At 41.9% G+C, this 18,781-nt stretch overlaps 1 protein-coding gene and 1 long non-coding RNA gene across 2 annotated transcripts in view; both read left to right on the top strand.

The window, feature by feature from the left end:
- Positions 1–14,927, top strand: part of LOC134666446 (glutamine-dependent NAD(+) synthetase) — a 35,860-nt gene extending 20,933 nt beyond the window's left edge. Inside the window, exons 2-13 of the mRNA XM_063523608.1 lie at positions 1,753–1,905; positions 2,605–2,860; positions 3,184–3,329; positions 3,792–4,041; positions 4,646–4,850; positions 5,772–5,918; positions 7,085–7,233; positions 9,478–9,633; positions 10,967–11,181; positions 12,779–13,001; positions 13,736–13,912; positions 14,785–14,927. Coding sequence (XP_063379678.1) covers positions 1,760–1,905; positions 2,605–2,860; positions 3,184–3,329; positions 3,792–4,041; positions 4,646–4,850; positions 5,772–5,918; positions 7,085–7,233; positions 9,478–9,633; positions 10,967–11,181; positions 12,779–13,001; positions 13,736–13,912; positions 14,785–14,916 — 2,202 coding nt within the window. The 5' untranslated portion in view covers positions 1,753–1,759 and the 3' untranslated portion in view covers positions 14,917–14,927. The remainder of the gene's footprint in view (positions 1–1,752; positions 1,906–2,604; positions 2,861–3,183; positions 3,330–3,791; positions 4,042–4,645; positions 4,851–5,771; positions 5,919–7,084; positions 7,234–9,477; positions 9,634–10,966; positions 11,182–12,778; positions 13,002–13,735; positions 13,913–14,784) is intronic.
- Positions 14,928–15,385: 458 nt separating this feature from the next.
- LOC134666983 (uncharacterized) lies at positions 15,386–16,307 on the top strand. The gene is made up of 2 exons (XR_010098566.1): positions 15,386–15,761; positions 15,807–16,307. It is a non-coding gene; the product is annotated as an uncharacterized LOC134666983 (long non-coding RNA).
- The last annotated feature ends 2,474 nt before the right edge of the window (positions 16,308–18,781 follow it).

Here is an 18,781-nt window from a genome sequence, read left to right as displayed (position 1 = left end):
TCGTTCGGCGTCTACCCTCTTGTCTCCCCAAAAAATCACAATAACCTAGAAGCGGTTATTTTAACTTAAACGTGACTGCGAGCGCCATCTACCCCATGACGCTGGCAACTATTAGCCGGTTCGCGATATGTTCGCGACACACCTAATATAGTATGAATTATCTCAGGTGATTTTTCAGGCTCGGACCCTAATCTGTTAAACAAAAGGTATTGTTTCCTATATGCAGTGGTTTATACTTAATACTGCTAATAGCCCCGACGTAAATAACGGGAACAAGCCCTTTAAAAAGCAAATTTACCGTTCTAATTATATGGTTCAGATTCATGAAACAGCCCATTCGGAGATAACACGTTTTTGTTATCTCCAAAAACAAGACCACTCTGATTGTTCTCTGAACAAGCTATCATATGAATTTGAACCTTAATACTATCACGATAGTTGCTTTTTAAACGACATTGTTGCTTTGGCACGTGCTGTAACCGCTCTTAAAAGAAACAAAGGCTTTTGTTTAACGGATTAGCACCCGAACTCGAAAAAATCACCTGAGATAATTCATACTATAACCTACAATGTCAATAAGTAGAGTCGATGTCGATTCGGTAACGATTAATATTGACGACCCAAGGGTTAAATCTGCGAGTGCGTGTTAAGCCTTAGACAAGCCACGTTCGGTGTCCCGCCATACTATCCCAAGGCTTAGACGAGGTGATTGGCCGGACGGCCCCTGGCACGGGTCGCCGCCGATCGATCCACTGCTGTGTCTACTACAGTCGCCATCAGATATATCGGAGCGGCCAAGGTGTTCACAATATCTGAGCACGCACTCTAACTCCCTGACAATAGAGGCGTGCTCAGATATTTGTGAGCACCTTGGCCGCTCCGATAAATCTGTTGGCGACTGTACAATGCATTATTGCTTCTGCCAATAAATAAGTTCGGTGACGATTAGGCTGCGTTTCCACCGGAGGTGAGCGAGGATGCGTAACAAGCTGAGCGAGGGGTTCAAAATGATCTTGACGCGACTTTATTGTTAAGAGAATAAGAGCGCGTCAAGGTAATTTTCAACACCTTGCCCGCTTAGCAACTTCTGCTGCTGACTGTACTACCTTTGTCACACGGGCAATGTGTCGCTAGACTACCTATGTCTCACTACCTATGTCTCAAGACCAAATGTTTTGGTAGGAGGGAGTTAGAGCAGACTACGTGCCGTCGGTTCTTTGAACTTGAACGGTGTAAAAGTTTTTCACTCGGCTTTAATGCGCATAGTTACTTTGTAACCACAGTAATGTTAACTTCGAAGAGACCATTCGTACTGTTCTGAAACACGAATCAAATATTTGTTATACTTACTACTAGTTTGCCTGGAACGCATACCTTGCGATATATATGGAGGAATATGCATAAATATATGAATAATTATGTATTTCATGCATCCCAATTAACCAACGCAAAAAGGGATTCTTAAGTTGCATTGGGGATTTTACTATTTATTGTGACTAGCTGCCGGATGGATACTGAATATATATTTATATATTTTTACTAGTAGAATATGTGTCTGGTATCGGAATCTGTCAATACTTATAAGTATGTAATTGTAATTATGTAGGTATTGTGTCTAGTGAAAGTTTCCTAAAATTGCGAGTCTTTACATTAAAATTTTCTATAAGGAACTAGCCATGATCGGTACCAAACATTATCATATAAAGGTTTTTAAAATTTTGTTTCGACTTGCACATTTTGTAATTGTTGTAGATAAATAATGGGTCGAAAAGTGACGGTGGCGTCCTGCACGCTGAACCAATGGGCTCTCGATTTCGAGGGGAACCTGAGCCGGATCCTGCAGTCCATCCAGGAGGCCAAGGAGATGGGGGCGCTTTATCGGACGGGGCCGGAGCTGGAGATATGGTAACTAGAAGTCTTCATACTTTATTGGAATGGAGGTCCGCATACCAGAACTAGATTAGTATTAGAGGGGTGTACATCGGGCAGCAAAGAGAACAGACTTGGGTCGACCGAATGGATGCCGTCCTGCAGGTCACTCTAAGTATCGGTGGGCGGATAGAGTGGAGGTAGATCTCCGTCGCGAAAGCAGGCATGAAGCCGCGCAGAACTGTGAAAAATGGCGTGCTCTTGTGTTGCAAGCCAAGATTCACTTTGGACCATCGCGCCGCGCTAGCCAAGTAAATACCTAAGTATAGGGTAGGGACGATTTTTAGGAATATTAGGCTTGTGCCATATGATATTAATTGAATCTGTTTTTGCGATGATGGAATATCTGAATAGAACCTGCATTAAAGCAAATAACAATCAAAGTAGAATGTATTTTTAGGGCAGACAACTCACCCTGTAGACACCGTAGACAAAATGCGCAGTGTGGAACCTGTTTGGTAAACCAAGCAAAATAAAAACTACAACTCTGTTCGCGAAACATTGCGTTAATAAAATATATAGCAATAATACAATGGAGTTTATGTTAAAATATGTAGAATCCAGTGGTATGTTTTACTTTCATTTTGTAAAACAAAAAAAAGTTTCCTAACTAGCTATATAAATTTTTTGAAGGAGAGGTTCCGAAACCATTATAATGACGGGCAATTATTTCAGTGGCTACAGTTGCGAGGATCATTTCCACGAGCCAGACACCTACCTGCACAGCTGGCAAGTCCTGGCCGAGCTGCTCAAGTCCGCGACATGTAAAGACATGCTCATTGACGTGGGCATGCCCGTGCAGCATAGGAACGTGTCGTATAACTGCCGCGTGGCGTTCTTCAATAAGAAGATACTGCTGATCAGACCAAAGATGATGCTGTGCGAAGACGGAAACTATAGGGAGTCGAGGTGGTTCTCTTGTTGGACTAAAGTGAGTTGATATTTCTTATGATAAGTCGTTTGTGTTGATATTTCTTTATACTCTGACATTTCGAGTCATTTTTAAGCAATCATTAAAATTAAAGTATTTTTTGTACTTGCCATTCGGAACGGTTTAACCGTTGCGTTGATGCGTTGTTAAAAACATGTCTTTTTGGCGCATAGGTAATTAATTAATATGGGTTCTGTATTAGCTAGGAATAGATCTTGAATTGAACAAGCGAGTAAAACGATTCGGAAACAGCGTACAGCTTTTGTTGTCAAACTGACACTATCGGTTTTGAAATAATCATAATATGAGTGTTATTTGTGAAGGAGCGGCAAGTTGAAGACTACTATCTTCCGAGAATGATAACAACCATCACTAACCAAAGTAGTGTTCCTATCGGCGACGCTGTGATTGCTACTAAAGACACCTGCATCGGGTTTGAAATTTGCGAGGAGCTATGGAATCCACGAAGGTACTTATTTTTTTTGTACGTTTTAGTGATCAAGTTCTATCTCCAGAACTATTTTGAAAATTTTCAATATAAAGTCATCGCGAAAGTAAATGCATATACATATTGATTTAGTGCTTTTGTTTTTACTGCTATTAGAGGTGTGCTCGTTAAAATAACCTTTCTTAAAATTTTATAAAAAGAAAGGTTTGGTTTTTTTAACTTTGATCCTGATTACCCCTTCAAGTATGCCTACTTGCGTGGAAAATAACACGAATTCTGGACAAAAGTACAATTTGTGTTTAATGAGGATTCTCTGTAGGTTCGCCGATATCACTGCGGGCAAACCTAAAGTGTCATTCTATGGAACTTGCTAATTATGTAAACAAAAGATACTAGTAAATTCATCATTCAGAGACAATTTCGATATGGCGGTTTGTTTACATAGAAAGTTCCATAGAATGACACTAGCAACTAATATTTTAGCCGCCACATCGCGCTCGGCCTGGACGGCGTAGAGATCATAGCGAACGGTTCAGGGAGCTACATGGAGCTCCGCAAGGCCTACGTGACCGTGGACCTGGTTAAGAGCGCCACCTTCAAGAGCGGAGGGGCGTACCTCTTCAGCAACCTCCGGGGCTGCGACGGACAGAGGATCTATTTCAACGGGTGCTCCTGTGTGGCCCTGAATGGACAGATTGTCAGTCGAGGGCTGCAGTTTGCTTTGGTAGATGTAGTAAGTATTTTTCGTTTGATTTGTTCTGTCTCTGACGGTTACATGGTATAGAGTCCTATCATCTATGAGCTTGCCAAATATTGATTGATTGTCTAAGATGTGTAATTCGTGCTTAGAATTTGACAGCTGTTGTATACAATTCTATATAATAGCAGAGAGAAACATCAAACGAGTGTTTAATGCCTAATTAGTATACAATTACATACACTGCTGCAATTATGTATATGTTTCTAATTGAACTGATATGAAAATCATGATAAAAACGTACCACTAGGCTTATTCGTTTCGTCTACTTCGGGCCCTCAAGTTATTTTAAAAATTTTCTTTCGCAATAGTGTGGTTAGTCCCAAGGGGTTTGTTTAGTATGACCATCTCAACACATTTTTGACTTTCAGGGTCACGACCCCAAAATCACCCCGTACACTATATCGTCGGGTGACAAGCAAAAGTCACTACCACACCACCACAAGTTCATAGCCATAGTGAACCATATTAGTACTATAAGAAGGTCGATTTTTGTTTATTTTTTTTAGTATTTTGTGACTTCTGCTTGTCACCTGACGATATTATTTATTCAGTGCTTTAAAATGCTTTAATTTTTCAGGAAGTAGTGGTAGCAACGATAGACCTGGAAGACATCCGGTCATACCGAACGCAGATACGGTCCCGTTCGCATCTCGCCGCTTCTAACCCGCCGTTCCCGCGAATCACCGTCGACTTCGCGCTGTCGGATGACGATGACGCCTTCCTGACCACAAGTCCCCCTATCGATTGGAAGTATTTGACGCCGGAAGAGGAAATTGAGCTTGGTGAGTACAGTCATCGTCAAAAGCAATGGATCAGACTAAGCCTCAAAATTATTCATTCACTCAGATTCACAATTATTGGGCGTCGGCGGGCCGGATTTGGCTCTCCAAATCCGGCCCGCCCTAATCAGGGCTCTCCCTGATCTAATACATACAGACATAATCAAATCAAATATCATTTATTATCAGGCAACTAAGGCCCATAGATACATACCTTACAAACTAACATACATACAATAGTAAAATCTTACAAGCTATAATACGTTAAAAGCTATAAAAAGTTATAATACGTTACGCGCAGGGAAAACGACGCCATGGAGAGGCTTGTTGTTCAGGCCAGACTGGTTAGAGCTCTCACCGGGTCGCCTTTAAATCTGTGCGTGCGGAATGCAATAAATAGAGAAGCATGGCGGGAAACAACAAAAAAGGCCGTACATCGACCTCATTGACCACGACTGCTCTGACAAGAGTATCCAACTAAGAAGAAGAGAAAACGTACATATAGTTCGTTTTTTTTTCGCGTTAGAAAGAACTTCGCAGAAGTAAGCTTGTGGTTCCAAATCCGGTACTTTTAGCGGTAATAATTTGAAGTCAATTATATGTATTGACCATGCTACATTAGATAATTCAATAATTATTAACAATTAAAGAGCCTGATAGAAACTGAACGCTTGCTTCTGTGGAGTTCTTTCTAATGCTAAAACAACGAACACTTGCACCATCCGACTAACCCGGGGTTACGCGGTTAAACCGTTTAACCAGTGTCAAATTATACTGGTAACCATGGCTACTCCCGGTTTGACCGGTAAACCCCGGGTTAGTGGAATGGTGCAAGTGGGCCTTACATGTTTTTATTAAGGGTGGTATTCCACCTTTCCAATTTCTTCCAAGTCCCATAAATGCGTTGTTGCTGGATTCATGCAGGTCCAGCATGCTGGCTGTGGGACTACCTGCGTCGGTCGGGGCAGGGGGGGTTCTTCCTCCCTTTGAGCGGCGGCGTGGACTCGACCAGCACGGCCTGCATCGTCTTCTCCATGTGCACTCAGATATGCGACGCCATACAGAAAGGAGGTACCGTCCTAACATTGTATCTTAAGAACCAGACCCTACAATGGTACCAGCTATAGTTCGTTTTTTTTAGCATTCGAAATAAGGTAAACAATCTTGATGTGTCTTAATTGAAAACCACATTTTAAAAATAAGTTACGGCAAATATGTAACAATTATGAATCTAATACGATCATTTATACTCTTCTGCTTTCATAAGTAATAGTTTTAGATTTTTTTTTAAAACGTTTTTCAATTAAAAGACATGTCAAGATCGCTTACCTTCTTGCAAGTTCTTACTAATGCTAAAAAAAACGAACTATAGAAAGCATACCCTTTCAAACAAAATCAGTAATCGATCTCATCGTCTACAAGACATACGTGAACATATTTAAAAAAAAAAGATCGCGACGAAAGGAAACCCTCCTCATTTCTTAAAATCTAATAAAAATTAAAAAAATAAATTCACACAATTTACAGCTTCAACAAAGAAATCAAATTAATGTATCAAATAATTTGTTGTGTTTTATACTATCCATATATGAATTATAAACTGAAACGGATAACACGTGTCATATATGTATCTCCTCTTCTTCAACATAGCGTTTTCCCGGCCTAGCGCCAGGGTCCGCTTTCCTGCTCAGTCTTCTCCACTTTGCTTCGGCATCCTCAGGTGTGAGGCGTGTCATATATGTATACTAAAGAAAAACTGACGAAGCCCCCCACTGGTGCAGTCTCTCTAAGATGTCACGTGTAGTCGTGACATTGGGACGGAGGCGGGGTGGTCCAGGCGTGCATTGCGTTAGCCGCGTTATCTAAAGACGCCAGTTTGAATCCGCCATTGGAGGGCTTCGTCGCTTTACGTTTATTATAAATAAATAATAATAAATAAATATTATAGGACATTCTTACACAGATTGACTAAGTCCCACAGTAAGCTCAAGAAGGCTTGTGTTGTGGGTACACAGACAACGATATATATAATATATAAATATGTACTTAAATACATAGAAAACAACCAAGACTCAGGAACAAATATCTGTGTCATCACACAAATAAATGCCCTTACTGGGATTCGAACCCAGGACCATCGGCTTCGCAGGCAGGGTCACTACCCACTAGGCCAGACTGGTCGTCAAAATATTATGTAACATCGATTTCAGTTTATAATTCACACGATTTACTTTCAGAAAGCCAAGTGTTATACGACGTACGGAAGATTCTCTGCCAGGCCGACTACACGCCATCCGACCCAATGGAGCTGTGCAATAGACTACTCGTCACTTGTTACATGGCCACAGAGAACTCCAGCCAGGAGACTAAACAGAGAGCATCACAGGTACATAAAGAAAAGACGCTTACCACAAGGAACTTCGTACAACTACTCGCCTGTTTTATCTCTATTGCACGCGCATAGTTATATTACTGTTCTGCTCGCATAGTGTCATTGACCTCCGGCATCATGGGCGGGAGAGAAATCTAATTATGCGCGTGCGATAGAGATGGAAACAGGCGAATCAATGTACGAAAACATGGATGAATCACATTTTCTTGTCATGCAAGTGACTAAAAATACGAGAGTCAAACCGTAAAATTAGCTTTAAGTGGTATTCCACCTGTCCAATTTCTTTGTCCAATGTGTATTACGTCTCACATTTTGCTTAATGAGATAGTGAGTCGCAATGACATTACTTACTTACTTCGCTGGCTAAGCGACCCGAAGTGGATCTTGGCCTCCGACACCACATTCCGCCATTCGTTCATATCCTGTGCGATCTGACGCCATTCAGCCGCTTGTATGCCACACACGTCTTTCTGGCCCTCATCGATCCATCGCAATGACATTGGACAAAGAAATTGGACACAAGGAATACCACCTTTAAAGGACCATGGGCAACTTTGTATGGAGCCTTGCCCCAAAACCAACAGAGTTGAGAGTGAGGTCATTAGATAGGTATTTCTCTGTACTTAATTTCGTTCTATGGGCACCAAGCGGAATTCCATTGCAGAACTGAGATATTGGTATTTTAGTCAAAATGTTGTCACCCTTATTACCTAGGCAATAGAGTACAATTAATTAAGGGTAAATTAATTGCTGCAGGGTAGATGTTCGCGCACCGCCGGGCGAGCACACTGAATGATTTGCCGCGCTCGCCCAGCGGTGGACTCTATTGCCTAGTTATAGTAACAGCACCAGTCATGGGACATTTAAGAGGAAATTTGGAGTATTTATGATATTTCCCTTATACATGTAAATGGTCTACCGCTTAGCGTGTTAAAAGATGAAAGTCCTATCCGTCTTTCATGTATTAGGCGTGTTGTATCAAAGATACTGCAATTAGTTTCCACATATTTAACAAATTAAAACTATGCTTTTTTTCTCCAGTCATGGACACTAAAGTTCCAGTAATGGGCCCCCGGTAATGGACGTGGATCCAGTAATGGGCCCCCTATAATGGACATTGCTCTATCAATATAAAATATTGAAATGGGGAATAAATTACGGCAAAATAAAACAATTTTTGTATAAGCTTTTATCGCTGAATGTATTTTTCTTTCCACAGCCAATTATTATTGTATTAGATCCATCGAGATAATTCTAATACACAATTAGTTAGGGTTTAATGCGATAAAGTTCCCATGGCCACCTCCTGTCTCCATCATCAGATCAGGTCCATGTTATCATAATATTGCATTATCATCCGATTTGCATACTTAATTACGTACTTACACAAAATTTCAACTGAATCGGAAATCCAAAAGTGGCTCAAATTCAGCTACCAAGATTGGACCCACACTAACTAACAGGGCAAGTTAAATAAAAGTTTGGGAAAACGATATTAATTTATCCGAAGTCTGAGAATACCTCCTGATTGACATATTTCTTAACTACATTTTATTTCTGTTTTGTTTAAACATGAAATTATGACATAGCAAGCATCATTCTGTCATTTGTCCCATCATAGGAGGTACGCAGTTTTACAGCTCCTATAATGGGATTGGGCCAAATACCACTATTTTTTTACATCTGTGGAGTCACAACATAGTGTGTTGTTATACCTTATCTCATGGTAAATGCAATTAACAAAACACATTCTAGTTTTCATCAAGTATTAATTAATTAAAATTTTATAAATTAACTCACCCCTCTTAGCGAAGTTGTTAAGAATTCGTAGTGGTATTTTTTTTCAGTGACACGACAACTTTTAGATTGACGCCAATTTCTTAAAACAACCAAATTTAATAAAACTTCAAAATGAAACAGCTCTAGGACTCTTATTTATGATAATATACAGCCAGTGTTTATAAACCACTTTTAGATACTTATTTTAGAGGAATTATGTTTTTTTGTCCCATTACTGGTTCCACGTCCATTATAGGGTCCACTACTATAATAAGGGTGACGCCATTTTGACTAAAATACCAGTATCTCAGTTCTGCAATGGAATTCCGCTTGGTGCCCATAGAACGAATTGAACTACAGAGAAATACCTATCTAATGACCTAACTCTCAACTCTGTTGGTTTTGGGGCAATTTTGACGCATAGTCCTTTAAATTGGACTTACGTTTGGTATGTTTCAGTTAGCAAGTCAAATAGGCAGCTACCACTTCCCGATCACGATCGACGCGGCCGTGAGCGCCGTGCTCGGCATCTTCACCGCCGCCACCGGCCTCGTGCCCAAGTTCCGCGCCGCCGGCGGCTGTCCGAGGCAGAACCTCGCCTTGCAGAACATACAGGTGAGAGTGGACCTTGTGTGAACGAGTGACGGTCGCTATTTGATTGAGAGCTACACGAACCAGCCACTAATAAGCCGAACCCATACAACTCGGGATCTTCACCGCCGCCACCGGCCTCATGCCCAAGCTGCGCGCCGCCGGCGGCTGTCCGAGGCAGAACCTCGCCTTGCAGAACATACAGGTGAGAGTGGACCTTGTGTGAACGAGTGACGGTCGCTATTTGATTGAGAGCTACACGAACCAGCTACTAATAAGCCGAACCCATACAACTCGGGATCTTCACCGCCGCCACCGGCCTCGTGCCCAAGTTCCGCGCCGCCGGCGGCTGTCCGAGGCAGAACCTCGCCTTGCAGAACATACAGGTGAGAGTGGACCTTGTGTGAACGAGTGACGGTCGCTATTTGATTGAGAGCTACACGAACCAGCCACTAATAAGCCGAACCCATACAACTCGGGATCTTCACCGCCGCCACCGGCCTCATGCCCAAGCTGCGCGCCGCCGGCGGCTGTCCGAGGCAGAACCTCGCCTTGCAGAACATACAGGTGAGAGTGGACCTTGTGTGAACGAGTGACGGTCGCTATTTGATTGAGAGCTACACGAACCAGCTACTAATAAGCCGAACCCATACAACTCGGGATCTTCACCGCCGCCACCGGCCTCGTGCCCAAGTTCCGCGCCGCCGGCGGCTGTCCGAGGCAGAACCTCGCCTTGCAGAACATACAGGTGAGAATGGACCTTGCGTGGATGGTGTGACGGTCGCTATTTGATTGAGAATTACACGAACCTGCCGTTAATAAGCCGAACCCATACAACTCGGGATCTTCACCGCCGCCACCGGCCTCGTGCCCAAGTTCCGCGCCATCGGCGGCTGTCCGAGGCAGATCCTCGCCTTGCAGAACATACAGGTGAGAAGTGAGAATGGACCTTGTGTGGATGGTGTGACGGTCGCTATTTGATTGAGAATTACACGAACCTGCCGCTTATAAGCCGCACCCATACAACACGGGATCTTCACCGCCGCCACCGGCCTCGTGCCCAAGTTCCGCGCCACCGGCGGCTGTCCGAGGCAGAACCTCGCCTTGCAGAACATACAAGTGAGAGTGGACCTTTTGTGGATGGCGTGACGGTCGCTATTTGATTAGCCCATCAAGTGATTGAAGTTAAGTAAGTTGCTAGCTGTTAAAAAAAAATAGAAAAGTTCGATTATCTCAAAAACCACGACACCTACCGGTGGCGGAGCCCCGAATCGAACAGGCGTCTTCACTCGTCACTTTTTCCTTAGTATGACATCTAATTCAGTCTATAATATAATACCAATAACATATATTCCAGGCACGTCTCAGAATGGTGCTGTCATACCTATTCGCCCAACTGATGCTCTGGGTGCGAGGCCGGCCCGGCGGCCTGCTCGTACTGGGCTCCTCGAACGTGGACGAGGCCCTGCGAGGATACATGACCAAGTACGACTGCTCCAGTGCGGACATCAACCCTATCGGAGGCATTTCCAAGACGGATCTGAAGGCGTTCCTGTTGTATGCTAAGAGTCGGTGAGTCCCAGTGCTACTTCCAGACAATTTTTAGGATTCCGTACCCAAAGGGTATAACGGGACCCTATTACTAAGACTCCGCTGTCCGTCCGTCCGTCCGTCCGTCTGACACCAGGCTGTATCTCACGAACCGTGAGTGATAGATAGTTGAAATTTTCACAGATGATGTATTTCTGTTGCCGCTATAACAACAAATACTAAAAACAGAATAAAATAAAGATTTAAGAGGGGCTCCCATACAACAAACGTGATTTTTGACCGAAGTTAAGCAACGTCGAGCGGGGTCAGTACTTGGATGGGTGACCGTTTTTTTTGCCTTTTTTTGCATTATGGTACGGAACCCTTCGTGCGCAAGTCCGACTCGCACTTGCCCGGTTTTTTAGAATGGTGCTGTCCTATCTATTCGCTTAACTGATGCTCGTGACTGGCGCACAAAATGTTTGTGAGAATAAAAAAGGGGAAAAATTTAAACATCTGCTTAATTTCGGACGTATACCAATTACAGCACTAGGTAGAAATTTAGGATTAACCGACCGCATTGCCTAACAAATGTAACGAAAAAATACATTACAGTTCTGAGTCCAAAATCACGGACCACATCGCGTAATATTACTTATTTTACGAGCAAGTGTGCTGAAAAATTTTCACCATTAACGCGAAAAAAATTGTATTGGTTGAAACATTACTATTCAAATACAAATAAACGCTATTAAATATTTATCATTTAAAATCATCACTTTTAAGCTGGCCCCGACCTTTAGGTCAATATGAGGAAACAACTCAAAATTGGCATCAAATCACTTTGCCACTTTTGTGGATAAAATGCAACTTTGTCATCAGTTTTTGAAGAATAAAGATAACCTTTACGAGGTCTGGTGAAAAAAATAATGTAATGTACCTTATAGTACAATCGACCACACTGTTAACTGTACATCGGTGTACCTTATTCCTTAATAAGGTCCACCGATGTACAGTTAGAAATGTTGCTGTTTGTATCAATATTTGTGAATGGTGAGTAATCACTTTTTTTTTCTTTTTTATTATAAACTGATCGGCGATTGGCTCTAGTCACACCTGATGGAAAGTGAAGACAGAGCCTAATGGCTCCTCTACACGTTGGGCCAACGCCGGCCACTCCAAGGGACGCATTTATGCGTTAGAGGGAGCAAGTGATATTGCTATCTCATTCTACCGCATGGCTGCGTCCCTTGGAGTGGCCGGCGTTGGCCCATCGTGTAGAGGAGCCATTAGATGGAGCTCGCCGGTTCAATAATAGCCTATTCACTCTACCTTTACAGAGACCGAGGTAATATTTCTCAGGGAATACAGATGACGGGAGCGCATTCCATTCCTTAGGCGTCCTTACCAAAAAAGACGAGGCAATAAGTTTAGGCTTATAAGTTTTTGAGGATGATGAGTGCCTTTCCGAGCCGGCGTTGAAAAATACGTAATCAAGCTTAGAATAAATTTAAAAGTGGAAAGATTACTGTCTTGGGTGAGACTTGAACTCACGGCCTCTGGATTTATTCTAAGCTTAATAGCACCGTTCGCAGACGTTTCTGCTTGTTAAAAAAATAAAAAAATACGTAATCTCCAGATTCTTTTTACCCTCGCTGTCGGAGATCCTGCAAGCGCCGCCGACGGCGGAGCTGGAGCCGCTGACGGACGGGCAGATCACGCAGACCGACGAGCAGGACATGGGCATGACGTACGCCGAGCTGTCAGAGTTCGGCCGCCTCCGTAAGGCGCAACACTGTGGCCCGTACACCATGTTCCAGAAACTGGTGCATAAATGGAGCGACAAGTGTACGCCGCACGAGGTTAGCTTAGAAATCCATATACACATATACAGTGTGGAAAGATAAGTCGGGTCCTGGAGGGAAACTAAAGAAAAATACTTTGAATGCAGTTTGTTTCTTTTTAAAAATAAAGGAATGCCTCCTTTAAGTAAAATGAGCCAGCTTTTAAGGATTTAAGGTAGTTTCCCTCCAGGGCCCGACTTATCTTTCCACCCTGTATATTATTATTATAAAGGCGAAAGTGTGTCTGTCTGTTGTCACGTTTAAGCCGCTGGACCGATTTAGTTGAAATTTGGTAATATAGCCTCGTTAAGACCCAGGGAAATTATGGCGCTTTTGAATTTGGAACTTTCTTTTATTTCTATATGAGTTCAAAACTCGAATTTAATTTGTACTTGTTCAAGTACACGGGGACTTACGAGGATAGAGATAGTCTTGGACGAGACTCGAACTCGAGACTCTGGAATACCAGCTCACGCTCTGCCAACTGGGCTACCGAGACTTCCGTTGACAGCGAGTATTTCCACAATATCCTTCTTAGTATTCACTGTGTTAAATAAACTGGAGCACACACAAATAATAGGTTCTAATTTTTATTACACAATACACAATATGTGTGTGGTGATGTGTACAGGTTTTTATAGGGTCGGCAACGCGCATGTGACACCTCTGCAGGGGTCCATAAGCTACGGTGACTGCTTACGTATTTTTGTTTTCCACCGACGTGGTATAAATAAACTTCGGTATATTGACAGGTCGCAGAGAAAGTGAAACACTTCTTCCGCTGCTACGCGATCAACCGGCACAAGATGACGATCCTGACGCCATCGTACCACGCCGAGACGTACAGCCCGGACGACAACCGCTTCGACCACCGGCCCTTCCTCTACCGCGTGCACTGGAGCTGGCAGTTCAAGGCCATCGACGACGCGGTGAGTACAAACAACCGCGATCAACCGGCACAAGATGACGATCCTGACGCCGTCGTACCACGCCGAGACGTACAGCCCGGACAACAACCGCTTCGACCACCGGCCCTTCCTCTACCGCGTGCACTGGAGCTGGCAGTTCAAGGCCATCGACGACGCGGTGAGTACAAACAACCGCGATCAACCGGCACAAGATGACGATCCTGACGCCGTCGTACCACGCCGAGACGTACAGCCCGGACGACAACCGCTTCGACCACCGGCCCTTCCTCTACCGCGTGCACTGGAGCTGGCAGTTCAAGGCCATCGACGACGCGGTGAGTACAAACAACCGCGATCAACCGGCACAAGATGACGATCCTGACGCCCTCGTACCACGCGGAGACGTACAGCCCGGACGACAACCGTTTCGACCACCGGCCCTTCCTCTGCCGCGTGCACTGGAGCTGGCAGTTCAAGGCCATCGACGTTGCGGTGAGTACAATCAACAACGCTCCTAACTGTACGAGTACATCGGTGCACATTATTACAAAAGGCGTAAAGGTCTACCGAGTTACAGTTGACAGTGTGGGCGATGGTACAGTACGCGTTGCTAAAAGTTTACACTGTTTACAGATAGAAAAATGGCGGAATTTTTTCGATAATATTACATGAAATATAGAGTCGCGTCAAATTAACTCTGCACAGACTTTGCAATAAAAAGGAAAATCTTTGGTTAGTTTCCAAAAAAGACGAATTTGCCATTAACTGGAATCCCAATACAGTACAGTTCTTATACCTCAAACGGTAACAATAACGGTTTAAAACATGAAATCGGTTTTCGAGCCCTGAAATGAAGAACCATATTTTTTTATTATTGCTTTTTTTTTGTTAAGGTTACACAAATGACGAAGCAAAAGGGAGCGCTGAAAAGCGATGGCGATCGGCAAGGAAAAAGCGAGGCAGCGAAACCTACCAGCAGCGCTCCTTTCAATATACGCGGCGATCGTAAAGGAGTTCTCATATAAACAATTGTATTGTTATTATTAAAAGTGGAAAGAACTGGCGTTACTGCATCATTAGCCCATGCTTTGCCAACTCAGCTACCGAGACTTCACCTGAGGACAGCGAATATTTTCACCATATGCGCCATTGGGTGGTAATTCATCTGTCAAATATGTATAATGGTCCAATGTGTATTGCGTCTCACATTTTACTTAGTGAAAGAGTGAGAGGAAATGACATTGGACAAAGAAATTAGACTGATGGTGACATCTACCGTCTTATACTTACCGGAATCCCAAGTCATATTGGAAATTCACCATTAATAATGTATTTTCCACTTAATTTATTTCTAAAGCCTCCTCCACACTAGTGCGCGAATCGCGGCGCGAAGCCGCGAACGCGAGTGTGGCGTCGATTTTCGCGGACAGTGAAATCGACTCCACACTCGCGTTCGCGGCTTCGCCCGCGATTCACGCGCATAGTCTGGAGGGGGCTTAAGCTTAATAGCATCATTTGCTTTTTGTGCTTAATACAGTCGACGTCAGAGATATGTTGACATTTTTCGCCTTATTACAAAGGAGTAAAGTGCAACAGTAACATAACTTTGACGTGGATTGTACAAAAAATATGATATTGTGACTATCGATATGGCGTACCCTATTATAACAAGAATAGGGTGTTAACAGTCTCATAACAAACAATGTGTTAAGAATTTGTTTGCGCTTAGAGGCCTTACGTAAATCCATGTTTATACAACTGGGGTGATTCATTAAGCAAAATAAAATTTGGTATCTTTTAACGTCATAATATATTACGAGTACATATAATGTTTTTGTCATTAAATGTATTGTTAATGTGTACCTATTAGGTACACTATGGTTTCCCTTCAAAACGAATGAATCTTTTCATTTAGGTACATGTACGCTTACAAACATAGAATTAAGTATTTCTAAAGGCCAGTCCAGACGAGGACAATTTTCGCCCAATTTGATTTAATTGCCTGATCAAATCAGGTGGTGTGGACGCAAAAATGAAATTAGCTCGCTTGATTCAGTTTTAAGATTTTGACCGATCAAATGAAGGACACAATAATGCCAGTTTTCAACGCTATTATGCGCGTTTAGCGACATTTTTTTATAGCGCTCGAATCTCACCATAAATCTAAAATTGGTGATTAAAATGTGTACTTACGTGTGGACGCTACATGAGTTGACGCCAATTTTTTTCCTGATCAAATCGCTGGATTTGATTATCCCGTCTGGCTGGACTGACCTTAATTCTGAATGTCAAGTATATCGTACTTATGTAAAAATGTGATAAGAAGGCACAAAGCATTTTGAAATATTTAATATGAAAAATGTGAATGTTTAATGAATTGTAGAGCTTTGATTATTTTCCTAATACAATTTTTAAAATCAGAAAGTATTTTGTTTTATTAGCTAATAGTGAAGCCATGGGGCCCATTTCTCAAACGATATTAGTCTAATATTATTAGTGTGTTGTCATGGCAACCCATACGATTTGACAGTTCGTGGACTAATAATATTAGTCTAATAGCGTTCGAGAAATGGGCCCCTGAGGGGTCATAACTCTTTGGACGCTCTGTTGTTAGGGTTGCCATAATTAGTCGGACTGATAAGGGACCGTGGTATTCTAGAGCGCTATTTTTTTTAATAGCCTGTTATAGTGCCACTGCTGGGCAAAGCCCTCTCCCCTTGATTTCCTCGACTCCAGTTGTTGAGCTTTTCCCGGCGAATTTTGAACGCCAATGACCGATATATCCGCACCGCAAGTCCAACGCCAAAGTCGTATTAATCGGTCACAGACCACAGAGCAACATAGAGCTACGTGCATATGCATAAAGTTCAATTTCGGTTTTGACAATTGACACTTCGGTGACGTGGCGTCTGAGTGACAGCTTTTGTGTTTGACATGGCGTCGAAAAGGTTAATGAAGGTGTAAGTCGTCCCGCCATCTTCGTCGTAGAGCGCTATTAATAAATATTATAGGATATTTTTACATAAATTGACTAAGCCAAGCCCCTCGCTAAGCTCAAGAAGGCTTGTGTTATGGGTACTCGGACAACGATATGTGACGTTCCACGGGAAAAGGTACCTTATGAGGGTTTCTAGTTTCGGAGATATGAAATGTGTTGTAAAGAGGTGAAAAAATGCTCAATTTTTTTTATTGTGTGATCTGAAACCTTAATGCGTAACGTTTGTTTACCTGTTTTTATTTTTGTTATAAGTTAGTTATAAGCCTAGTAATGTCGTCTCAGAGTTTAGTCGAAAAGGTACCTTATGGAAAAAAGATTGAAAATTCCCAAAAAAACTAGTCAATACGGGAAAAGAAGTTTGGTAGAGAACTGTATTAGCATTCTGCAAAACTAATTTGATAATTTCAGTTCTGGTTGGGGCGCCTAGCAAATATTATAACCGTACATCGACCGACATTAAAAATCCAAGTACCCTGCTATTATACCAAAGTTACTCTCGTCAAGTCTTTTTTAACTAGTATATATCTTCATTTAGTTTGGTCGCATGCAATAATTCAGCCATTGGTTTGCTGAAAAATGCCAATACCCGACGCATTACCTTATGGAATATCTGAGGTCATTGAACCTCAATGCCGCTTGTCTTCAATGGCAACCAAAATATATTATTGATAAGAAATAGACGATTTATACCATCTTTACCCCAAAATATTATTAGTTTATCTTAACTGTTCCATCATCATCATGCCTCATCATGTAACTTAACCACAAGGTACCTTTTCATTACATACAAATTATTGGTCTTTTTTAAGATTATTATGACGAAGAACTAATTTTTGTGGCAGTTTAATGTAAATTAATATTTTCTATTCATAAAAGATAAACTTCAATGTGATTGATGTTTTGTAGTGATGTATTATTAGATTTATTTCCATAAGGTATCTTTTCGTAAATGTATGGAGCAAATACTGTAATTGTTATGTAAGTTTAAAGTGGCATAAGGGGTTAAATATAGTATTTAGTTGGGTTTTTAGGATTTATTTAATTTGAATGACAGAATTTCTTTCATATGTGCTCAGAAAAATTGATTGTGTGTTACATTAAAAGTAAAAATATTCAATTTTCTGATTTTATATGAAAAAGTCAGAAAATACATTTTCACCTCTAAATCGGTATTGTTTTTTGCTTAAACTGTCTCTCAGTGTCGTTTTCTAATAGATACAATTGAAATCTTGAGAGCTCATTGCAATCAATCGTGAAAATGAAATAAAACTTTATTTTCAAGAGATTGGTTAGTATACACATAAATCAGACGATATCAAAGGTTTCTATTTGCATTACAGAACAAGTCGCAACATTTTTTAAATCTCAGATATATAAGGTATTATTATTTGTAGTCAACTATGTAACTTACTTCAGGAACATAGTTTTTTAGGCGGCTAAACTTAAAACTTCTCTATCGTAAAGTTGCTCATTTCACAACATTATTTTCAAAAAATCATATCTCTGTAACTACGCAACATAGAAGGTTGATCTTTTGGGTTATCGATAGCTTATTTATTGTAGATTACTGGGGTATGCATAACTCCATACCCGCCATAAGGTACCTTTGCCCGTGGGACGTCACATATATATGTATATAATATAAATGCTTAAATAGGTACATAGAAAACAACCATGACTCGGGAACAAATATCTGTATCACCGTACAAATAAATGCCCTTACCAGGATTCGAACCCGGGACTATTGGTTTCATACTCTTCATAGGCAGGGTCACTACCCACTAGGCCAGACCGATCGATAAAATACGGGACAAAAACGGGACCAGTAAAAATACGGGACGTGATACATACGGTGACAGTCCCGCAGACGTATGGCAACCCTATATATTGTT

This window comes from Cydia fagiglandana, chromosome 8, assembly GCF_963556715.1.
Source record: "Cydia fagiglandana chromosome 8, ilCydFagi1.1, whole genome shotgun sequence".
Lineage (NCBI taxonomy): Eukaryota > Metazoa > Arthropoda > Insecta > Lepidoptera > Tortricidae > Cydia > Cydia fagiglandana.
This window is presented reverse-complemented; position numbering and strand designations above follow the sequence as displayed.